Source organism: Candoia aspera, chromosome 17 (genome assembly GCF_035149785.1).
Source record: "Candoia aspera isolate rCanAsp1 chromosome 17, rCanAsp1.hap2, whole genome shotgun sequence".
Lineage (NCBI taxonomy): Eukaryota > Metazoa > Chordata > Lepidosauria > Squamata > Boidae > Candoia > Candoia aspera.
In genome coordinates, this window is record NC_086169.1 from 3619762 (window position 1) to 3640366 (window position 20605).

Below are 20605 nucleotides of genomic sequence, written 5' to 3' on the forward strand. Positions count from 1 at the left end.
TCTTCTAAAATGGCTCTGGCTGTGCACAAGTGCAGCCAAAACAGAACACCGCTCAGGGTTAACAGGTGGTGACCATCTCACAGCATCTGGAGGACGACAGGTTTCCTCCCCTTGCTCTGCAAAATGACGAAGAGAAAGACAGACCCCTGTCTCAACAGGCAGGCAATATAAATATTTATAAAGAGGGAAGGAACTGAAGGGGGGAAAAAAAGGACGAATGCAAGCGTTTTGCCCTTTTTCTACAGAATTCCTATTTTGATGTCACTATCCTTAAAGGGCAAGACGTGAATCGGTTCTTTTGGCTGGGGGACTTAGATATTGAACTCGTAACAGCTGAGGAGCCAGAGAGTTTCGCTCTTTGCCTTCCTACAATGGCCCGGCTACAGGTACAGCAAATAAACCGTTCTGCTAATTTTAGCCTAGTTACGCATCGCAGCAGAGTTTGAAGACCGCCTGCCAGCAGCACCGGTCCAGCTTATATGGAGAAATGTCAGCTAGAGGCATGACTTATGGGAAGCAGTCAAACAAAAACTGTCTGTGGAGTCACGAGAAGCTGGTGGGCACATGTGATCGGGTTGTTCAATTCTGGAATTAAAACATCTGGATTTTCTGATGTTTTCTATACTCACTGAAAATCACAGATTGCTGTCGTGTCCTAGCAAAGTTACCAAGGTAAGTTTAAAGCATAAACGATTGCATGGATTCAAAACTGCTCGCATAATTAAGCTGTTCCAAGGAAAGGAACACAAATACATGTATTTTAAAAAACAAACAGCATTTTCCAATGGGGCTGGCTTTGTCATCTACATATACCTGCAATCTAAATTTTTATTTTGCATGATCAAAGAAGTGTTCAAAGCTCAAAGGAGCCTGATGATTTAGGAATGCACGGCTTAAAGTCCTCTCAAATTCCATCTCCAATCTTTATATATAATGGGAATATTAACTTTTAAAGCATTTCACAGTGATTTTGAAGTATGACAAACGCTTTAAGCACACAAACGAAAGCATGGGATAAATGCCACCAGGGGATTACTTTAACAAAAATAAATTGATGAGCAGAGAAGGCAGGGAGAGATAAATTCTAGTCCAATCAGAAAGTATCACAGGAGCTTATTTACCAATGCACCTGAAACCCAGGTTTTCAAAGACATGGATATTTTGGCGAGGCCAGAATGAACATGGGTGGAGATCTGGAGGTGAAGCAATGTCACTTGGGAGAAAGATCAGAATGGAGTTTTAAACATTACCACATACATATGCATACTCAACCTCTGCAAGACAATTTCCCATTGACCTTCAAAATACAATGTTTAGAATATGAGCTCTCAGAATCTCCTATCCCCAGAGAAACGATCTCTGTCTCTAGTCAACCACCAAAACACTCTTGCAGTTCACAATGAACTGACACACACTGCGTCATCCCTGTCTTCTTTACGCTTCATTTCTCCTCTTACAATTCCCATCTGCTCTAATCGCATATACATACACACTTGCCACTGAGGCCTACGGTTTACGCATCTTGTCTGGTGGCATTTGGAAAACAAATGCGCATCACAAGAAGCATGTGTCTTTAAACTAGGTCTTGTTGCTTGTCAATAGTTATGAGAACAGCAGGGCATGCACAGAGTTTATATCAAGGAAAGCAGCATATAAATTTAATAAAGAAAGTTTGTCTTTGGTCTTCAAGCAGCATGCTTGTTTCCTCTGGGTGGATGTGTCAGATGCAACTGGACATCACGGACAACTGTCTGTGAGGGACAACTGTCAACCGTTAATTGGGTTCCTTATCAACCAAAGCTGATAAAATTGCCAAGATCTGGGGCTACATAATATAATGGTTAAGAGCCTGAGCGACAAATCAAGAACGAGTCCATTTAAATCTCATCTTTCTCCTGCACGTAACAGGAAACCAGCCTTTTCTCAGGTGCTGCATTTTGATCCACAATACTGGGAAAATGCCAATCGACCGTACCACGTTAGAAAGGCCGCAACAAGGTAAATGCAGGGCAAACACATTTAACCCTCAAAAACCCCTTGCTTTTGTTACTATTGCTAAGAAAGGGACTCTTGGAGTCGCAAAACTGGATTGCAGGCCAGTCTAAAGCACAATACAGGACGGCCAACATCAATCTGGTTTTTACAGAGAAGCAACCACGACAAGGGGAGGCGGGAGACTAAAGAGGGAGGGAGAGAAACGGAAAGCTGGTCCTGTATCATTAAAAAAAAAGAAAAAAGCCCCGAAGCGGATCCCGTCCCGCAAAGCAGAACTTAAACGGAAGCGCAAACTCACTTGCTTTGCAGACCCAGGATCGTTCTTCTCCGCGCTCATCTTCACGACTTTCTGCGCCCTCCTGGGCTGTTTAATAGTGGTTTTTATGGCAGGGCGACAGACATAATTTTCCAAATTCTTGGGCGGTTTTTTAGTTCTCTTAGCCTGGAGGCCAATCTTCAGCTTTAAGTTCCCTTCGGAAAAGTTTGTTTCCTTCACAGAAAACTGCTGCTGGGCATCTGACAGGTTTCCGTCCTTGCCAGCCTCCTCGCTGCCGCTCTTCGGACCCCGCTTCTCTTCCTCTTCCTCCTTCGCGTTACCATCGAGCTCTGTTTCTCTCCTAGCGCCTGTGGCGCCCGTGACAACGGCCGAGGGGCTTTTCCCAGAAAACCCTTCAGAACCAGAGCCCAACCCTAACATAGCAGTATTCTGAGGGTCCATCACAGCACGTGCCGTTGCAACGTTTCTCTTCTTAAAAGACGGCAGGCGCGCGGCGGTGGCGGCGGTCCGCAGCCAGCATCTTCTCACTGTGAACAGAAAGGCAGCAGAGAGAATAATTTTCCTTCAGGGGACGGAGGTTCAGAATTATCGGGGGGCAGAACTGGAAAACGTGGAACCAAAGCTAAGGCGCGCTCTTAAAATGTCAAAAAGGGCTTAAAGACAGACGTCTTGCCCTCGTCAGTAATTCTGGAAGTAGGCTTCGAGAGGGGGAAGATGCAGGCAACGCTCGCACGAGGACCCCACAGGCTTTCCCGTGGCACGTATTTCTATGTCGAACTATTGAGGCTGACACGGACTTGCCTCTCTTCTACTTAAAGCCTGTTTTATTTAGACAGGTGTCAATCAGGTTAGCCGGCCTTTTTTTTTTTTTAAGGTACAAATGCCACTGGGAATGTTAAAACAGCTGGAGTTACGATGCTGTTTCCTAAGTGGTGTACTGCTTGTGAAATGTTTGGGGCAGCCCCCCTTCGTTCAGTCAGATGGAGAGCTGATGTTGCTATTGCCCTCTAGCGGCCTGGTGTTAGAGCACGGCCTCTCGGCAGGTGACCCCTTCTTTCACAACGCAAGGCCGATGGTCCCGGTCTCTAAAAGCCTTCCAGCTGCGCTCACGCCCCCATTCAAGAGCCCTGGGACACTCTCCCTGTCTCTCCTCCACCCCCAATGGCTGAAATAGCTGGGGATTCTGGGAATTTTTAGTCCTAATAGTACCGGAGGGCCACAGTCCATCAGATGACAAGATTGAGGCTGCTTCTGATTAAAAAGAGATAAAGGCAGTTAAGTTTGATTACATATCGTATATTGAACTCTAACTAAGAGGATGTCTGGGAAAGATAGGTAATCGTCACCCATCACATCTGGAATTCCCCAAGCTGGGGAAGGCGGCTTTGGATTCTGTCCGAAAAGATCACCAAATCACAAAAAATAAATCAAACTCTGAACAATTCAACAGGAAGTGACGCACAGCATGAGTGATAGGTAATGTCGATCCAAAGGCGATGAACGAAGGGATGAAAGTTAACACACACCAGAGGAGAGCAAGGAGAATCCTTCTACATGATAAAAACAATATCAACAACAAAACAGCACCTCTTAGCCACGAAGTTTTGTTTCAGGGACAAACAGAAGGCAAGCCATTTACTCCCACTAGGTGAAAAACGTGGTGACCGGCCTCGATAACTCTATTTTATTTCCAAGTAATATAACGAGATGACAATCCTGCTTTCCCCTCTGGTTGGCCATTGCAGGAGATGTGATACTGAACTTAAGTCTTACACAGCACAGCTTTTCCCCTATTTCTGACACAGCCCAAAATGATCTGCAAAAAGAGCAGGCCCATGGGAGCTTAGGCTTGGTGGCTTACGAAAACTGAAATCGTTCACAATCTTGATAAAACTGTCTGCTCAGGATCTGCAGCTCTCTCCAGGACAATTCTAAACAGGTAACCTGATTGTCAAGAATCTCTTTCGCCATATGGGAGCCAAAGGCTACATTTAAATAAAAAATTAGCATGCAAAGCACATGTAATCTGTCATGTGTGATGATCTATTGTGGTGTGTGGACATGCTGGGAAGCAGTGATTGGCTGAGAGTTTTCCAACATTTGTATATTGAACAAAACACGTGTGTGTTTATGCACGAGAGTGTGCACATCGCACACTATGCTATGTCCTACAAATGAAATATGTTTTATGCAGGATATATGGCAATTCTGAGGTAGCTCCAAGGAATCAATCTTCAGCTTGTACGTACAGATCAAGCTAGGAGCACCCAGCAATAGGTCCTGGGGATCATGTTTACCTAGCCAACCTCTATCAAAGTTTCCCACTATGGAAATGTGGGGTCAAGAGCCCCCCCCTTTAAAAAGCTCAACTATCTGAATTCCCATCTTATTGAAGACCAAAAAGAATTTTTCTAAATAAATTTACCTAACACCTAGAAGTAGATATCTACACATAGACACACGGTTAGCAAACACACAAATACCTCACAATGAAGAGGAAGACTTCATCGCAAAATCAAGCATTCTGGGATCGCATCAAAGCCTCCAGTGTAAACAATGAGGATCCATCCCGTTCAACACATCCACACCCACTCACCTATGATGAGGCTGCAAGAATCTGACAACACAAACTCCCAACGGGAGGGAATCCCACAAGGATTCCACGTGTAACCCCCCCCCCATTGCACCATACCCCACCTTGCCCCGAAAGCTGTAAAAGCAACCACAGGCGTGTGAACAAAAATCCAAAAGGCAAGACTTACAAAATAAAGCTGGGGAGCTGCCGCCAACTCAGCCCAACGCCCCAAAATGAGGTAGCCGGGAAGCCTCCACGCCACACCAGCAGGTGACAAGTCCCCCCCACCTCAAGATCCTTTGCCAGAATAGGGAGCCTCCCCCACTCCCCCAAGGGGAGGTCAAGCAGCCCCCTTAAGCAACCATCTCTGTTATATGTAGGTGTGTGTGTGTGGGGGGGAATATTTTCTGCAGGCAGGTATACAGGTACACACCCAATCATATATAAATCCAGACACACTCCCATGCAGATATATCATTCGAAGTACTCTCACACATGCATATGTAAACATGTGCGTGCACACACACTACACCCCCCATAAAGGTGTGCATACCCCAACAAAACAGACACACGCACTACACACCCATAAAGGTGTGCATGCCCCAACCTAACACACACACACAAGAGACACCCATAAAGGTGTGCATACCCCAACGTAACACACACACACACACGCACACCCCATAAGCGTGTGCATACACCAGCCTAACACCCCCCCCATAAACGTGTGCAGACCCCAACGTAACACACACACAATGCACCCCCCTTAACGTGTGCACGCACGGATATAACATACCTAAACGTGCGCACACACACAGAATGCACCCTCCAGTCAACGTGTGCGCAGACGCACCCAGGGGCGGCCCCTCGCACGCGGGGCGCGCGGAGGTCCTGGCAGCCCCGCACTCGGGAGCAGCACCGAGCCAAGCCGGGGCAGCCCCGGATCTTCCCGGCGGGTTCCACCCCCTCCTCCCCCACCCCAACGGGATTTTTCCTCCTCCTCCTCCTGCTGCTGCTCCGCAGGGAGCCCCTTCCTCCGCCCCCCTGGCCGAGCGGGGCCTGCGGGCCGGGGAGGCGGGTCCTCCCCTCCCTCGCCGCGGAGGGTCTGTCAAGGAGCCTCCCCGCCTCGGCCCGGGCAGCGGCCTGGCTGTCAGGGCGCAGGCACGGGCCCCGCGCCGCCGCCCCGGCTGGCCCGCACTCACCGTCTCACGGCCAGGCCCGGCTCGGGCGCCTCCGCGCCGCCTCATCCCGCAGGCCGGGCCCCCCGCCCGGATGGCTGCTTGACGCCCGCCTGCCCGCCCGCCCGCTCGCTCGCTCGGCGGTCGGGCGAGGCCGGAGCGAGGGCGACTCGCGCTCCGGCAGGGGCGGCGGCGGCTGGCTGGCTCGCCCCTCGCTCTGCGCCGAGGGCGGCCGCGGATCCAAAATGGCGGCAGCGAGCGGGGGCGGCGGCGGCGGCGGCGGCCGCTTTGACGACGGCAACGGCGGCGGCGGCGGCGGCGGCGGCGCTCTTGCCTCAGCGCGCGCGTGCGCGCCCCTGCCCCGCGCTCGAGCGCGCCCTGGCCACGCCCACGCCTCCTCCAATTTTTTTTCCTAACCCCCCTCCTCCTCTCGCTCAACGCCCCCTGCGCTGGGTGTCGCCCTGCCTCCCCGTCTCGCAGGGGAGGGGAGGGGAGGGGCGGGGCGCGGGCACCTGCCAATCAACGCCGGGCGCCCGCCGCAGGGCCCGCCCCCCTGCCCCAGCCGCCAACCGACGTCGCCTGCCAAGAGAGCGGAGGCCGTCTTTCGGGGGGGGGGGGAGGCGCGCGCGCCGCGCTCGCGCACGCGCACGCGCGAGGCAAAAAAAAAAGGGGGGCCGGCCGGCCGGAGGCCTCGTGTCCCTTCGGAGGACCCGTCGCTCGGACGCGGAGACGCCGCTCTTCTCTCGCGCGCGGCGGGCTGAGATGGCGGCGCCCAGGAAGGCGGAAAGCTCCTGAGGGGACGGCGGGGATTTGAAGCCTTAACGGCGAAGCGGCACGTCGGTTGGCTTCCTCCTTTCCTTTTTTGGGGGGGGGGCTCTGTTTCGCCTTTCGCGCAAGGCGGGGGCCGTCCGGCCCTTTCTCCGGAGCTGTTTGGCTTGCGTGCCGCAGTCTCTTCTCAGCCGGTGGGAGGTTTGGGGGGGCCGCAGAAGCAGACACGCCCGCCCTCCCGCCTTGTCGCTTCACCTCAGGTCTAGATGCGAACGCGCGAGCGACGAATGGCCCGCCCTCGAGCGAGTGGCTGTTCTCCCGGCCCAGCCTACCTCGCAGGGTGGTTGTGCAGCCCTTCCCAACTTGGGGTCCTCCAGATGTTGCAGGCTGCTGGCTGTAGTAGCTAGGAAGCGGAGAACGGGCAGCTTTGTCTTCTGCCCAGAAGTACTAGGAGGAATGGCCTGGGGCCTTGGCGGTGGGGGTCTTTCCTGGGCTGGGTTCACCCAACTTTAACAGCAAGAATGTTGGATTGGAAAAAGAGATGAGGGAACACTGTATATGGTGCCTTGAGCTGAATGAAAAGTGGGATGGATATATATATATATATATATCATATCATATATCATATCATATCATATCATATCATATATATATGTATATATATATCATATATATATATATTTTATATCATATATATGTGATTATATATATATCGTATATATGTGTATATATATATATCATATATATATATCATATACATTTCATATATATATATATATATATATATCATATATATATATTTATATTTCATATATCTATATATTTATATCATATATATATATATATATCTCTCATGTATATATATCATATATATATAAATAAAAGAAATCAATAAAATATCCTGGGCATGCTGACTTGATTTACACATGCTGAGTGTTAAAGGGTTACTCAACTGCAATGATACCGTATGCTGAATTTGGCTAGTTTTCAGCTTGGGTTGTTTAAGGAGGTTTAGCCTGTTGTGTGAATCCCACCTGGTTGGTTAGTTTATGATCCAGTATGTTGTGTGAACCCTGAAAATGAGTTAACTCAATTATCAAATTAATGCCTCCTTTGAGCCACAGATAAGCTAAAACCATTTTCACCTGCACCCCTGATATAATAGTATAAATATAATAGAAATGACATAATAATAGAAACTATTGTTTCTATTATTCCCATTGCACCGCTGTTATAACAGTATAGATATAATAGTATAGATATAAAAGATATAATAATAGCAACTATTGTTTCTACTATTCCGGTTGCACACCCCAGTTGAAACAGGAAAAGTCTGTCCTTGGACTCTCTTCACACAACACCCCTATTCATGATAGGATTTACTCGGCTAACTCAACCTCGCACAGACAGTTCAGCCATGAACTAACCACAGGCCGGATTCCCATAACTCACCAAGCTAAACTATGGCTGGCTGTTTTGTGGTTCTGTAACATGCATGAAACATTGCAAGTTTTCTTCTTGGAAGCCATGCAGCAGTTGCTGTTTTTGTTGGTTGCATTTACAGGAGGTGAGGAATAATACGTTGCAAATGTTCTAATCTGTCTTCAGATAATGAAGTTTAAGCAAGTTTGTGGTGTTCCAGATAGAGGTTATAAATTAGTGGGGTGTTTAAAATGGGCAAATTTAAATTTAAATTTCTCTTCCTCTTTGACAAAACAGACGTGTAAAGCATACTGTCAAAGTTCCTTCTGGCAAGTTTGCACTCAGGTTGAATCCATCCATTTTTTGCTCTTTGAAGGAATGATCCTGCTTTAACAAGTAATCATGTTTTATTTCTTCCATTATAGGTACATTTATATAACTTTTTTAAAAAAAATTCTAGTCCTCAAAAGGTTAGTAACTTCAGAACTAAAACCTTGGAACTGGGTTTATTTGAAAAAGAAAATGCTTTGGGTTGTTCTCTCTCTCTGTTTTTGCTGTGTGAGTGAATGCTGGAAAGGGTATCAGGATTTGGAATTCACTGCCACAGAAAGTGAATTTAAAATGTGCTTCTTTAAAATATAGATGGAAATAGAGCTAAGAGTGGACTCCTAAAGTTCCATGCATAAGAGGAAGGTAACCTCAGAGATTGCAGAAAAAACAAACTTGAAGGGAAAAAACTGCATTAAACAATCCAGCAAGAACCAAGTATGGTCAGTGCTGGAGGTTGGAAGGCAAAAACACTGAAAATTGGGAGTTAAGCTTCTTGGAAAAGGCATGGTTGAATGTGAGCAATGCAGTGTTTTCTTGGAAAACCCATTATATACTTCATGATTAAAAGCAACTGCTTTTGTATATTACTTAAATGTGTTTTTAAGTAAGTTTTTTAGAGGTAGTTCGCTGGTCTCTAGTAGAAATGGAAACTGACTTTTTCACTTATGCCATCGAGGGTGTTTTATAACTGCTTGTCAGTACTTGGCTTTCAGCATAATAAAAAGTGAAATCCTGCTTAAAATACAGTAATTGTTTCACTATCTTTTGTTCAAAATAATTGCTGTTATTATTGGCAGGGACAATGCTGAGGAGTTTGAGAAAACTCATCCCTCGGGGATGCAAGGTGAGTTCACCCACCCATCTGTGATTTTGGCACAAGGGGTGGCTTTTGGGGATAGGACATATCCTGACTGAAAGGGATCACAATTATGCAGTTCTTTTCGCTGTTCTGCAGCTGGAAAAACAGGAAATCTTGGTTTCTTGTGAGTGGCTGCTGAAATCAGGTGGCTAATGAGGAATGTAGATCCCCTGTGAAAAGAGCTCCACCTTATGGGCTTTTGGATTCTTAAGGAATTCTCCGTTTCGGAGTCTGCTTGCTTTTGTTTGGAATGTAGGCCCAATTCTTGGAAGGAACATCTCATGCAGCTGCCATCAAAAGCAATCTATCTCTTCCTCTGAAGAATAAGATGGGGTGCAGGGAGGAAAAAAAAATGTGGACCTGCCGGCTGGTAGCTCTGAACCCATCCATAATAGATAACGTCTGAGATAATGTAACCTTCTGTTGGGGGGGGGGGGAACTCTTCTTCTGCTCTATTTGAATGCCCCCCAGAGAAGGAAAATCTAACCCGTACTCTCTGTGAAACAACTGTTACTTTAACAACAACAACAAACAACTCTTGCTGTAATGTGGAGTCTGGGAATTGATTTTTATCTCCTTCTCTAGGGAGTGTTTCTCAACTTCAGCAACTTGTGTGGACTTCAGCTCCCAGAATTCTGGGAATCGAAGTCCACGCATCTTAAAGTTGTCACAGTTGAGAAACACTGCTCTAAGGAATGAGGGCAAATTGCCTATCTCTTGGGGGAAGATTTTATATCTTCAAGGGCTTCTATCTGCTGGCCAAAAGGAACAGTCCTTGCATCTTCAAGTTGCTGAGGTTGAGAAGCACTATGGAAAATAAGTCTGTCCCAACTTCTGCATGGCAATCCTCACATTTGAAGACTATCCTGTTACTTCCCCGTGATCTTTTCTTCTTCAGGCTAAGCATACCAAACTATTTTGTTTTTAAATACGCCGTTTTATTTTTTTTTTTAAGGAACTAGTGGCCCACTCTTACTGTTACAGCTATCATTCTGAAAGGCAAGGAGGTCTTCCGTGAGATCCACGCATTATTAAGGGAGAATTCAGTCTTCCCGCTCACACTGTGCTCTTTCTCTCCTTAGCTGGAACAGGATGGCTTTCTCTACCCCAGGACCTGGCAGAGGACAATGGCAACCCAGGACGCCCAGCTTCAACCAGAAAAGCTCAGAGCTGCCTTCCTTACCAGTGAGAATGACCCAGTGAGTTAACATTAGGAGGCGTGGAAACTTGGAAGGGGAGTTTCAAATAGTCTGTGCACTCCGCAAGGGTTGGAGCCAAGCCAAGCGGAATATTTGTAGTTTGACAGAGCCTGTGTTGATTTGGGAAGATGGTTGCCTTGCTCAGACTGAGCTGTATCTGTACAGAAGGATCTGGTGTGATCCAGCGATCCTTTTAGATTGCGTTTAAGCAACCATAAGCTTAATTGTTTAGCCTTTTCTCCAGCACTTCCTTAACTTGGATTGCTGGGGTGGGGATGTCAGCCCTTTGAGGTAAACCAGATCAGGAAACACCCAAAGACTTGCAAGATCCTGTTACTATTTTCTGAGTGATTATGTGCCATCAAGTTGTTTTTGACTCCTAGCGACCACATAGACAGATCTTCTCCATGACAATCCGTTCCTAACCTGGTCCTTCAGGTCTCCCAACGGTATACTCATCCCCACCATAACTGAGTCCCTCCCCCTTGCTGCTGGTCGTCCTCTTCTCTTTTCTTCCACCCTTCCCAGCATTAGAGCCTTTTCCAAAGAGCTGAGTCTTCGCGTAATATGTCCAAATCTGTTATTATACCCTACCAAGAAAGTAGAGTTCTAATCTTCCTATGGAGTTGATTTTTGGTTCTGGGCTGCCTTGTAGGGCTGACCCACAGCCTCCAGAGGGCTTGCGTGGGAGATCGCAAGTCCCCTCCCTACCTGAAAGAAAGCTGCAAACATCCCTTTAAAAAATCTGGAATTAAGTTACAGGTAGTCCTCGATTTACGACCACAATTGGAACCAGGACTTCCATCACTAAGCAAGATGGTTGTTAAGTGAGTTGTGCCCGATTTACCACCTTTTTGCCACAATCGTTAAGTGAATCACGTCATTAAGTGAGTCTGGCTTCCCCCATTTACTTTGCTTATTGGAAGCTAGCTGGGAAGGTCTCAAATGGCGATCACATGACCCTGGGATGTTGCAACCGTCGTAAATACATGCCAGTTGCCAAGCACCTGAATTTTGATCACGATGCTGCGATGGTCATGAGTGTGAGGACCGGTCGCAAGTCACTTTTTCCAGCACTGTCGTAACTTCAAATGGTCGCTAAATGAATGGTCGTAAGTCAAGGGCTACCTATACTCCTTTATATAAAGGGCCAAACATGCCTGAGATGCCCTAAGAGTGGCCAGTGTGTAGCTTTTTGATGCAGATTTTTAAAAAGTAAAACCGTGTGGTCTTGTAACAGCCGTTCCCCCACGATGGCACTTGTGCGGCTGCAGAAATAATCAAACGGCCCTGCAGTTAAAAAAAAATCAGAGGCTCCCCTTAGGTGGGTTTCTGCGGGGGAGAAGATCTGTCACCTTCGTTTTTACGTGAGCTGCGGCAACCCGGAATGTGGTGGGCAAAACTGTCCTCGGGAGGTTTTATAGCCGCCTCTGCCATTGGAAGTGGGTTTTATTTTCCCCCCTCTGAATCTTCTGGGGGTCTCCATGGAAACCGCAACAGGCAGGCAGACCCTGTCGCGTAACACACACACACACACACACACACACACACACACACACACACACACCCTCCCAGCATCTGCAGAAGCACAGGGCCAGCCCCTGCCATCCAGAGTCTATCAGTTGCCAGGCAACTGATCTTTGCATGTTGCTTGGAGCAGATAAATGCTATGTGGGTATAGGCACCCAAGGCTGATGCTGGAAACGGATTTAAGCCCGTTTTTCTCAGCTTGAGCTTGCCGACGCATCAAGAGGCAACTCCCAGAGATCATAGCCCACTGGGCGAAGGGCGTTCTCGACCCCACGTCTTTCGTGCCAGGAGGAAAAATCCCAAGCTCTCCAGACACCCCTACTCTGTGGGAAAATGACACGATACATTCTTTTTGTAGCAACACATTCCAGCCATGTGTAATTCCTTCATGCAGTTCTCCTAGCTCCCGGGAGGATTTCATTGTCATTCACAAAAGAAAAGGACCAGAAGACAATTTGGCTTGATCAGCAGTGTGGACCGATTCCAGCATCACATGTCCTCTTCTCAATCCTGCAGGCCAAACATGGCGAAGAGCATGTAGGTCACTATTACAGCATCTCTCCTGAGGAGGTGAAGGAGATCTTCCCCCACGGGCTGCCATCCCGCTTCAAGATGCAGGTGACGTGCCGTCCTCTCCAAATTTTCAAGGGCAGCCCCAAGGGTTAGTTGTTCCTCCCTTGGGCCAAAACTTTACATTTACTCTGCCGAAACGATCTTCTCTTTGAAGGGCTCGACCTTCTCTGTTTCCCCTTTTCCCCAACAGATGAAAACCTTCAACGAAGCTTGCGTCATGATTCGACAGCCAGCTGTAGAACTCATTACCTACTTGAAGCACACCAACTTGGCTCACCCAGCCGTCCGATACCTCATCTGTATCCTTTGGAACAGAGCTGTGTCCCTACTGTGCATCTTGTCGCTGTCCTATCTTAGAGCGAAGAACCACGCTGAGACAGTAGCTTGAGTCTCTAAGTGTTTATTGTTCTACTCTACTGGACAGAAAATCCTGCCAAACTGAAAGGCCGTGGGAAAACCCTCACAGATTAAACCCAAAATTCAAGGCGGGTCTGCTCTGAGTTTCTTCGAAGGAAGGTTCAAAGCCTCTGAACTACGCATGTGTTTTTCCCCCTGGATAGGGGCCCCCTTCTGCTCACCATCAGCACTCATGACAGTTGTTGTTCTTACCTGAATGAGACAATGCAGGTTCCTTGTCCTTGTGGTCAAGTAGTTAGACTGAGTGGTCTCCAGGATCCCTTCCAGTTTAAAGATCTGGGATCCTATGGCCATGATTCTGGGTGGAGCACTCAGCTTTCCTCACCCTCAACCATGGGTAAGAGACTTAGCTGTGCAAACCTCACAGGTAACATTACATTCCCTCTCCGCCCTCAGGCCTGAGAATAACATGAACCTGCCCTCCAGCCCAGAATGCTTTAGCAGTAACCAACTGTAGTGGTCTGTGGGAATGACCTTGGGAGACAGGAGGAAGAGATGCAGACTAGGCAACTGGCACGCAAAAGGTATCTCAGCCCACCGAAGGAAAAGGGGCGTGGGGAGCATCTCAGAAGGGACCCTCCTGAGTTTTCCAGAGAGTAAAAGGAAAGGAGGGGAGAAATCCTTTCAGACTTGCAAGATTCTGTTAATAGAACCTTACAATAAAGAGGGAGCTGGTCCTCCTGGGTGTGCTTCTTGTCTGGACTACCTCGAAGGGTTGATGTCACCTTTGAAGTAGTTGACTGGGGTCACTTCTGGTTTTTCGGTTCACTGAGGAGATAACATAGGTGCAGGTGGAGTGAAAAACAGTTTGGCAGAGTAGTTCAGCTTTACCACCACCCTTTGATGTGGCTCTGTCTGGAAGCCAGAAGGGGAATTAACTTGGTTAAGCCCACTCTACAATTCAGATAACAAGGGACAACATCCAGCATATGTAAACCTAAATCCAGCCGAGGTTTTCAGTTGGGATTAACGCTCTTCCCATGATCAAGGCCCAAATTACGCACTTCGGGCTAACTGCAGCATGACTTAATGGGGAAGGGGGAGCCACAGCCAGAGCCGGTGCCCCCAGGCATCCATTTTTAAAAAAAAAATAAAAATAGCCACTGGTTTATGAGATCTTGTGAGCTCTGAGATCTTGTGAGATTTCGGTCCTTTTTCACTGCTGCCATCTTGAATGTTTTGAAGTGTTATTTTCTGATGTTCGTTTATATTGGGCATTCGTCGATGGAGCTGGATGCTGGAAAGCTAATGGCCAATCCTTGACGTAATACAGCCCAGGAGCGCGCCCTGCGCAGATTCTTTCTATGCTCAACATTACCCCTAACGTTGACAGGAGCCTCTGTAATTTCAAACTGCCAGAGAGGGGTTGTGCATGCACACACGCAGTGCAGACAGTGGGTGCAGCTGTGGCTTCCTTGACAGCTTGTTCTCGAAGATGGAGAGAAGAGTACGGGGAAAACCATGGTGCTCTGTCACGCCGTCCATTACTGTGCAAGGCAGAACTGGGTCATCGTTCACATTCCAGACAGTAAGAGCAGCGCGTCCGTCTTGGCTGAGCTCCGCTTTTCCCGTTCCAACTCCCGTTGGGGCAGAGAATTGTAGCTTTAATAATCTTCCATCAGTTACGCAGCAGGCGTTTTGCCTCTCGTGTTGTTAAAGTCAACTTGGCTCTGCGTTTCCCCTGCATTTGGATATTTTGGTGATGTACGTACCTATCAATTAATCGATGGACATTAAGAATAACGTCCAGAGGGGAATATATCTCTCAGCGTGCATTAGGTCCGTGCCGATATTCAATTAAGTCAATTCCACGCGGGCTTTGCAAGTAATCTCTACAGGTAAAGAGATAATCCTCCTCCCCCTGAGCCTGGTTATCCCAGCTCCCTCAGATTGGTTGAGATAACAACAAACTGCTTAAACCCACCGTCTTTACATGAACTTGATTCCCTCTGTCTCTCTCTATATGGTGCCTCTGCTGTCAGCATCGTCAATTAAAATAGACCTGCCAGGGCTGTCATCTGCCCTCCCTTTTTAAAGTTTGGGAGGGATCCTTGAGAACAGAGCCCTTACGAAATCAAGGGGAAGATTTCTTAAAAAGAAAGTCGTTTCATTCAGGGATGCTTCGACGGGATGGCTGTATTTTCTGCCGATGCGTGGCAGGAGCTGGGCATCTGATACTGGAATGAGACACTTGGGATGTTTTGCTCCACGGCCCGCCTTCCTCTTTCCGCTGCAGCTCACCTCTGGGTGAAGAATTGTAAAGAACTGCTGCCATCTTCCTACAATAACGAGCGGTTCGACCAGCCTATGGAAGCCGCAAACTGGCTGAAGAATTTCAGAATCACCAACGGACGGATCTTGACCCAGGTTGGCAGAATCTCTGTTAAGCTTCTGGGAGTGAGGAAGAACCCCCATCCCTCACTTCCCATTTATTACATTTAGCCTGATTATATCCCCACCGCCTTTCAAGACCCAATGGGGCATTTTCCTAACAGCAGCTTTTGGTAAATACATCTGTAATCTTAAACTCACATTCTTCCTTTTTCATTCCTGACTTTTACTGGGGGAAAAAAAACCCTCCTCCCTAAGAAGTAGTGGGGTGAGCAGGTATCTAAATTTAGATAACAAAAAATGTAAGGTCCCTTTCATTCTGTGATGCGATGTGGCAAAAAAACAAGATTCCTTCTGGGTCTGCCCTAAGATTGTTTGATTCTATCAGCTGCTTTTTGGAAAACTATATGGAGCCTCCAGGCGCAGGTGCAATATATTTCTGGATATCTGTTGTTTTCATGTCCTGCTTGTGGGCTTCCCAATACAGGTAGTCCTCACTTAACAACCATTCATCTAGTGACAGTTTGGACGTACAATGGTGCTGGAAAAAATGACTTATGACCTGCCCTCACACTTATGACTGTTGCAATGTCCCCACGGTCACGTGATCACAATTTGGGCGCTTGGCAACCGGTTTGCATTTATGACCGTCGCAGCATCCCATGGTCATGTGTTCGCCATTTTCCACCTCCCTGGCTGGCTTCTGGCAAGCAAAATCAGTGGGCTGCCACATGATTCGGTTAACGACCATGTCATTTGCTTAACACCTGTAATGATTCAATTAACGGCCGCCGCAAAAAAGGACATAAAATCGGGTCAGATTTGCTTAATGACCGCTTTGCTTAGCAACCGTGGTTGTTAAGCGAGGACTACCTGTAGCAGCTCTCGCTCTAACATTAGTTGCTTCACAGTCAGAATTCAATTTCGTTTAGTGAGGGTTTTTTTTAATTGTGTCTCTCTGCACTGTAGATCAAAACACAACAGAAGTACACATGGGGCAAGCAAGATGTCACAGAAGAAGGCTGTCCCCTGATAGACTTGACTGAGAAGGTGAGGTGTACGTTAAAAGTGGAGGAAAGGTGGGATTCATTCACTGTTACTGTGGAATTGCATCAACTGCCTGTGGATGTAAGGTGGAATTTATTTAAAATACTTCCATCTTGCCCGTCAAACCGTACAACTCCGAGCTGGGTACAGTTAAGAGACAAGAAAATGGATAAATTATAAAATGGGCCTAAATGTGTGGAATTAGACAAATAACATGCTGTAACGTACAAAAATAAAATGCCACACAATACAGTAATAAATATAAAGCACACGGTATAACACTGACCATAATTATGCAGTACCGTCAGGGGTCTCAAATAGGGAAGTTTTCAGCATGAGGTTTAAACAGTAAGAGAATTGGGGCATTTTGAGATGTTCTTGGAGAAGGTGCAAGAGGCAAAAAGATTTGTTTTTGTTTTTTTTAATTTATTTGTGCCACCTTTTATATAACCAACTAGTTCAGAGTTGGGATTTCACATAGAGAAGCTATACTTCTGCTAAACAAGGGCTTGAACAAGAACAAATAAAAGGATTTTTTTTATTTTTTATTTCTGTTTATTATAGTTTTGCACGGCTGCCGGTCTCGTCTCGGCGACTCTGGGCGGCTAACAGCATTTAAAAGCAATTTTAAACATAAACATAAGCAACAATGTTTGTTTACTTATTTATTAATCAGATTTGTCACTGCCCATCTCCTCCCACCAGGGTAGCTTATTGTTAGCTCAGGTGACCATTAACCATGGCTGTTTTACTTCAAAGGTCTCTGAGGGGCTTTACAAATTTCCTAAAATGTTAAAAAGAGAGGCAGTTTGTTTTAGTGGTTCAAGGGCTGGATTAGAGACCAGGAGAGTGTGAGTTCTAGGCCTCCCTTTGGCACGAAAGCCGGCTGGGTGACCGTGGGCCAGTCCCTCTCTCTCAGCCCCACCCACCTCGCAGGGTTGTGGTGGTGGGGAAAAGAGGAGGCGGGAGCATTATGTCAGCCACCTTGAGTTCCCTACAAAATAAAGGCAGGATTTCGTCATCCTGGAAGCAATGGAGGCATGAGTTTGTGGCAGTTTTTGTGCTGGGTGGCAAGACGGCCCACCCGTTCCCTTCTTCCTCCTCAGGGCTTGGCTTGGGTGAAATATGCCAGCGATACCGTCGGGGTGATCTTGAAAGAGCTGAAGCGGCAGTGTGGCCAGGGATCTTTCCGAATGCTTGTGGCTGTGGACGGAATCAACTCTCTCTGGGGAAGGACGGCGTTTGGAAAACCCAGGCAGAACGTAGGTTCCCTGTTTGACCTGGCCTGTACGTCGCACGAGGCGACGTTTGGTTGGAGTGTGGCTTGGGCCGTAATTCCCCAGGCACGCCTCTTAACTCGGCAGCACACGGTGCAGAATCTGGAGCCTTCCAGGCGGTGCTCCACTACATCGCCCAGCATCTCTTCCCGTGTTGGCCAAGGCTGTAGGGAACTGTGATCCAGGAATGGCTAGCCGGAAGGCACACTTGGTTAGGTTGAAACCTGTTAATCGGCTTGGCGGGTTGAAAGTCGAAGGGATGACAGTGTGAGTTTGGGGGTGACTGTCTAATCCAGAGTTTCTCAACCTTAGCAACTTTAAGATGTGTGGACTTCAACTCCCAGAATTCCCCAGCCAGCAACTGGGAGTTGAAATCCACACATCTTAAAGTTGCTAAGGTTGAGAAACATTGGGTTAACCAATATACTGCAGCAAGCAGACTTGGTTTCTACCATTACTTGGAGAATTAAGGAAGTCCTCCCCTTTTTTTTTTAATTCTTACCTGCCACTCTCAGTATCCATCCATCCATGCAGCCTCCCAGACTTCAGGGTGGAGTCCTTAATGAGAGTGGCCTAGCATCTTTTTCCAAAGTTACAATCTTGCTGAAAGTATGGGATTTTCTCTCTCTGTCTCTCTCTCTCTCTCTCTCTCTCTCTCTGTTCCTCTTCAGGTCTCTGTGGAGGAGCTGACGCTGATCCGCCATCTAAGGAAGATGGTGGCCAATGATTGGGTGAGGAAGGGCCCTTCATTTTTGGCGGCGGGGGGGTAGCATCTTCCTACCTACCAGGAAGCTAAGGCAATACATAGCCAAGGAAGAAGCCACAGCTTTTAGGAAGCTGAGCACGGGTGGACTTGTGGCTGTAATGCGTTGTTTTCAATGTGTTTTCAGACAGGCGGGGCCATCGTGGCCACTCTCAGCCAAACAGGATCACCCTTCACGCCCCGCCGACTTTATTTGCCCCATGAATTGCTGGGACAGGTGAGTCGCAGGCTGGTTCGCCTTTATGGTGGCAATGGGGGCGAGTTGGAAACCAGCTGTTAACGGCGCCCAACTCTCATCACCCTAATTGGCCTGGCTAATATTGGAGTCAAGCAGTAGCTGGAGAACGGTGGGCTTCCCCTTCAAGTTAATTCCACTCATTCTCTCGGATGAGCTGAGAGAATCCCAACTATCTGATCCCAGGGTAATCATCCTGGCTCTTCCCATTCTTTCCCGAACTCCAGAAAGGTTTCGCCGCCCTGGATCCTTTTGTTCCTATCCAGGTTTCCAACTACACAGATCGGGAGTTTGCGAGCTGTTACCAATACTATCTGGAACGCAAGTGGCTGCAACATGAAAAATGTGAGTTGATTCTTTTCGGAGCCGAGCCGTCAGTTTGCTCCACACTCAGTTTCCTGCCTGGTTAAAAGGGTAGAGTAGATTTGTTCGCCTCTGTGCAATGCAACATTTTATTTGTATGTTCGTTTGTTTGTTTATATTTCAAACTTCACCACCGCCCATCCCATCTCACTCAAGAGGGACTCTGGATGGTTTACAATAAAGCTAAAAAAAAAATGCAGGTTAAAATACAGTAAAAACAGTACTCTTAAATAGCAATATAAATATCAAATCCAGGATGGGAGGGTGTTAAAAAGTTCTTAATTAAATTCATGTAATTCACGGGGGCGTCTTCAAGGCGCTTACCACCCCCCAGGATTGATTATCCCCCACCCCAAGTGAGATGGCAGAGCCAGGTCTTCACCCCTTTCCAGAAGCTCGGGAGAGAGGGGGCCTGCCTCACCTCTGGGGGAAATGTCATGGTTCCTGTTCCCATGTTTCTAAAACATCGTAACAAGTTCCCATGCCACGCAGGTGCCGACACGTGTTGCTGGGCAGGAGGGGGCTGCTGCTGTTAGTTCGTACCAGGCAGGAAGGCTGATGATGTGAGTGCAAAGGAACTCACGTTTGGACTACAGCTGCCTGGCCAAGGCCATTACCCGAAGACTGCCAGCAACCATTTTGAACACCTGCAGAGGACTGGACTTACACTGACAGTGTGGGGAGGGGTCTGGGGTTGCTTGTGGTTTAATTGGGAGACATCCCACCCTTGTGGTATTCTCAGCTCTGTCGGTGATTCTGCATACTATTCATCATTAAGTTGGGTTTCCATCGAACTCTATGTGAGTCTGGTGGTTGATCTGAATAGGCAGTCATTTCAGGAAGAGAGTTCCATGGGGCAGGGGCCAAGGCAGAGAAGGCCCTCTTCCTGGGCCCCACCAACTCACAGTCTCCCATGGACGGCGTCTGTGACATGCCCTGTCTGACCTCTTATGCTTGCAAAACGATATTTTTTTCTGTTTATTCAGGAGCCCATTCCTAACCTAACCTTTCTTCTTCTTCTATTAAATTCTTCCATGCCGAAATAGCCAGCACCAACGAGGGTCGGATGGAACTTTGCTTTCTCACTGGACGCAACCCTGGAGAGTTCGATCGAATCAGCTCCTTCCTGTAGCAGGGCGTCCCCCGCCAGCACACCGATCTCACGGCTCGTGAAATCCCCTCCTAATAAAAGTTTTAAAAGCTTCCGCTCTGGCACGTGCCATTTGTACACTACCCGGGATTTTAAAAAGGAGGTGCTGTTTCTTGACTTAGAAAAGTCACACCCTTTTTTCATCAAGTGAAGTTAAACTTGTTTGCAGACACGGCCTCATAAGTACATTAAATCCATCGAATTTAACTGAGCGCATTAAGAAGTGGCTGAAGCAAAATTCTATTGTAAGGAGATGGCGCTTCCTCATTTATTTTTATGATCCTTCTTTCCTGTCTCCTGATTCTGTTGCATGTTG

At 47.5% G+C, this 20605-nt stretch overlaps 2 protein-coding genes across 5 annotated transcripts in view; one reads left to right on the forward strand and one right to left on the reverse strand.

Annotated features, from left to right (window-relative positions):
- The window catches only part of ASH1L (ASH1 like histone lysine methyltransferase), a 55427-nt gene extending 49262 nt beyond the window's left edge, over positions 1–6165 (reverse strand). For both annotated transcript variants that reach the window (XR_010068820.1, XM_063316830.1), the window contains exons 1-2: positions 6050–6165; positions 2294–2799 (exon numbers count right to left, since the gene is read on the reverse strand). Coding sequence is in view for 1 of the 2 variants with exons in the window: in XM_063316830.1 (XP_063172900.1) it covers positions 2294–2713 (420 nt within the window). In the remaining variant the exon portion in view is untranslated. The remainder of the gene's footprint in view (positions 1–2293; positions 2800–6049) is intronic.
- A 556-nt stretch (positions 6166–6721) lies between these two features.
- DAP3 (death associated protein 3) lies at positions 6722–20344 on the forward strand. 3 transcript variants are annotated; one of them, XM_063316810.1, is made up of 14 exons: positions 6722–6861; positions 8641–8685; positions 9343–9389; positions 10487–10603; positions 12650–12751; positions 12897–13005; positions 14559–14651; positions 15360–15490; positions 16424–16504; positions 17608–17763; positions 18450–18509; positions 18669–18758; positions 19043–19121; positions 20186–20344. In XM_063316810.1, the coding sequence occupies exons 3-14, from the start codon at positions 9348–9350 to the stop codon at positions 20269–20271; spliced, it is 1146 nt and encodes a 381-aa protein (XP_063172880.1). In that variant the 5' UTR covers positions 6722–6861; positions 8641–8685; positions 9343–9347; the 3' UTR covers positions 20272–20344. The 3 variants fall into 3 exon arrangements, with proteins under 3 accessions (XP_063172880.1, XP_063172878.1, XP_063172877.1); XM_063316808.1 differs by having other exon boundaries at positions 6724–6865; positions 19004–19121; XM_063316807.1 differs by having other exon boundaries at positions 6724–6861; positions 19004–19121.
- Positions 20345–20605: the final 261 nt, after the last annotated feature.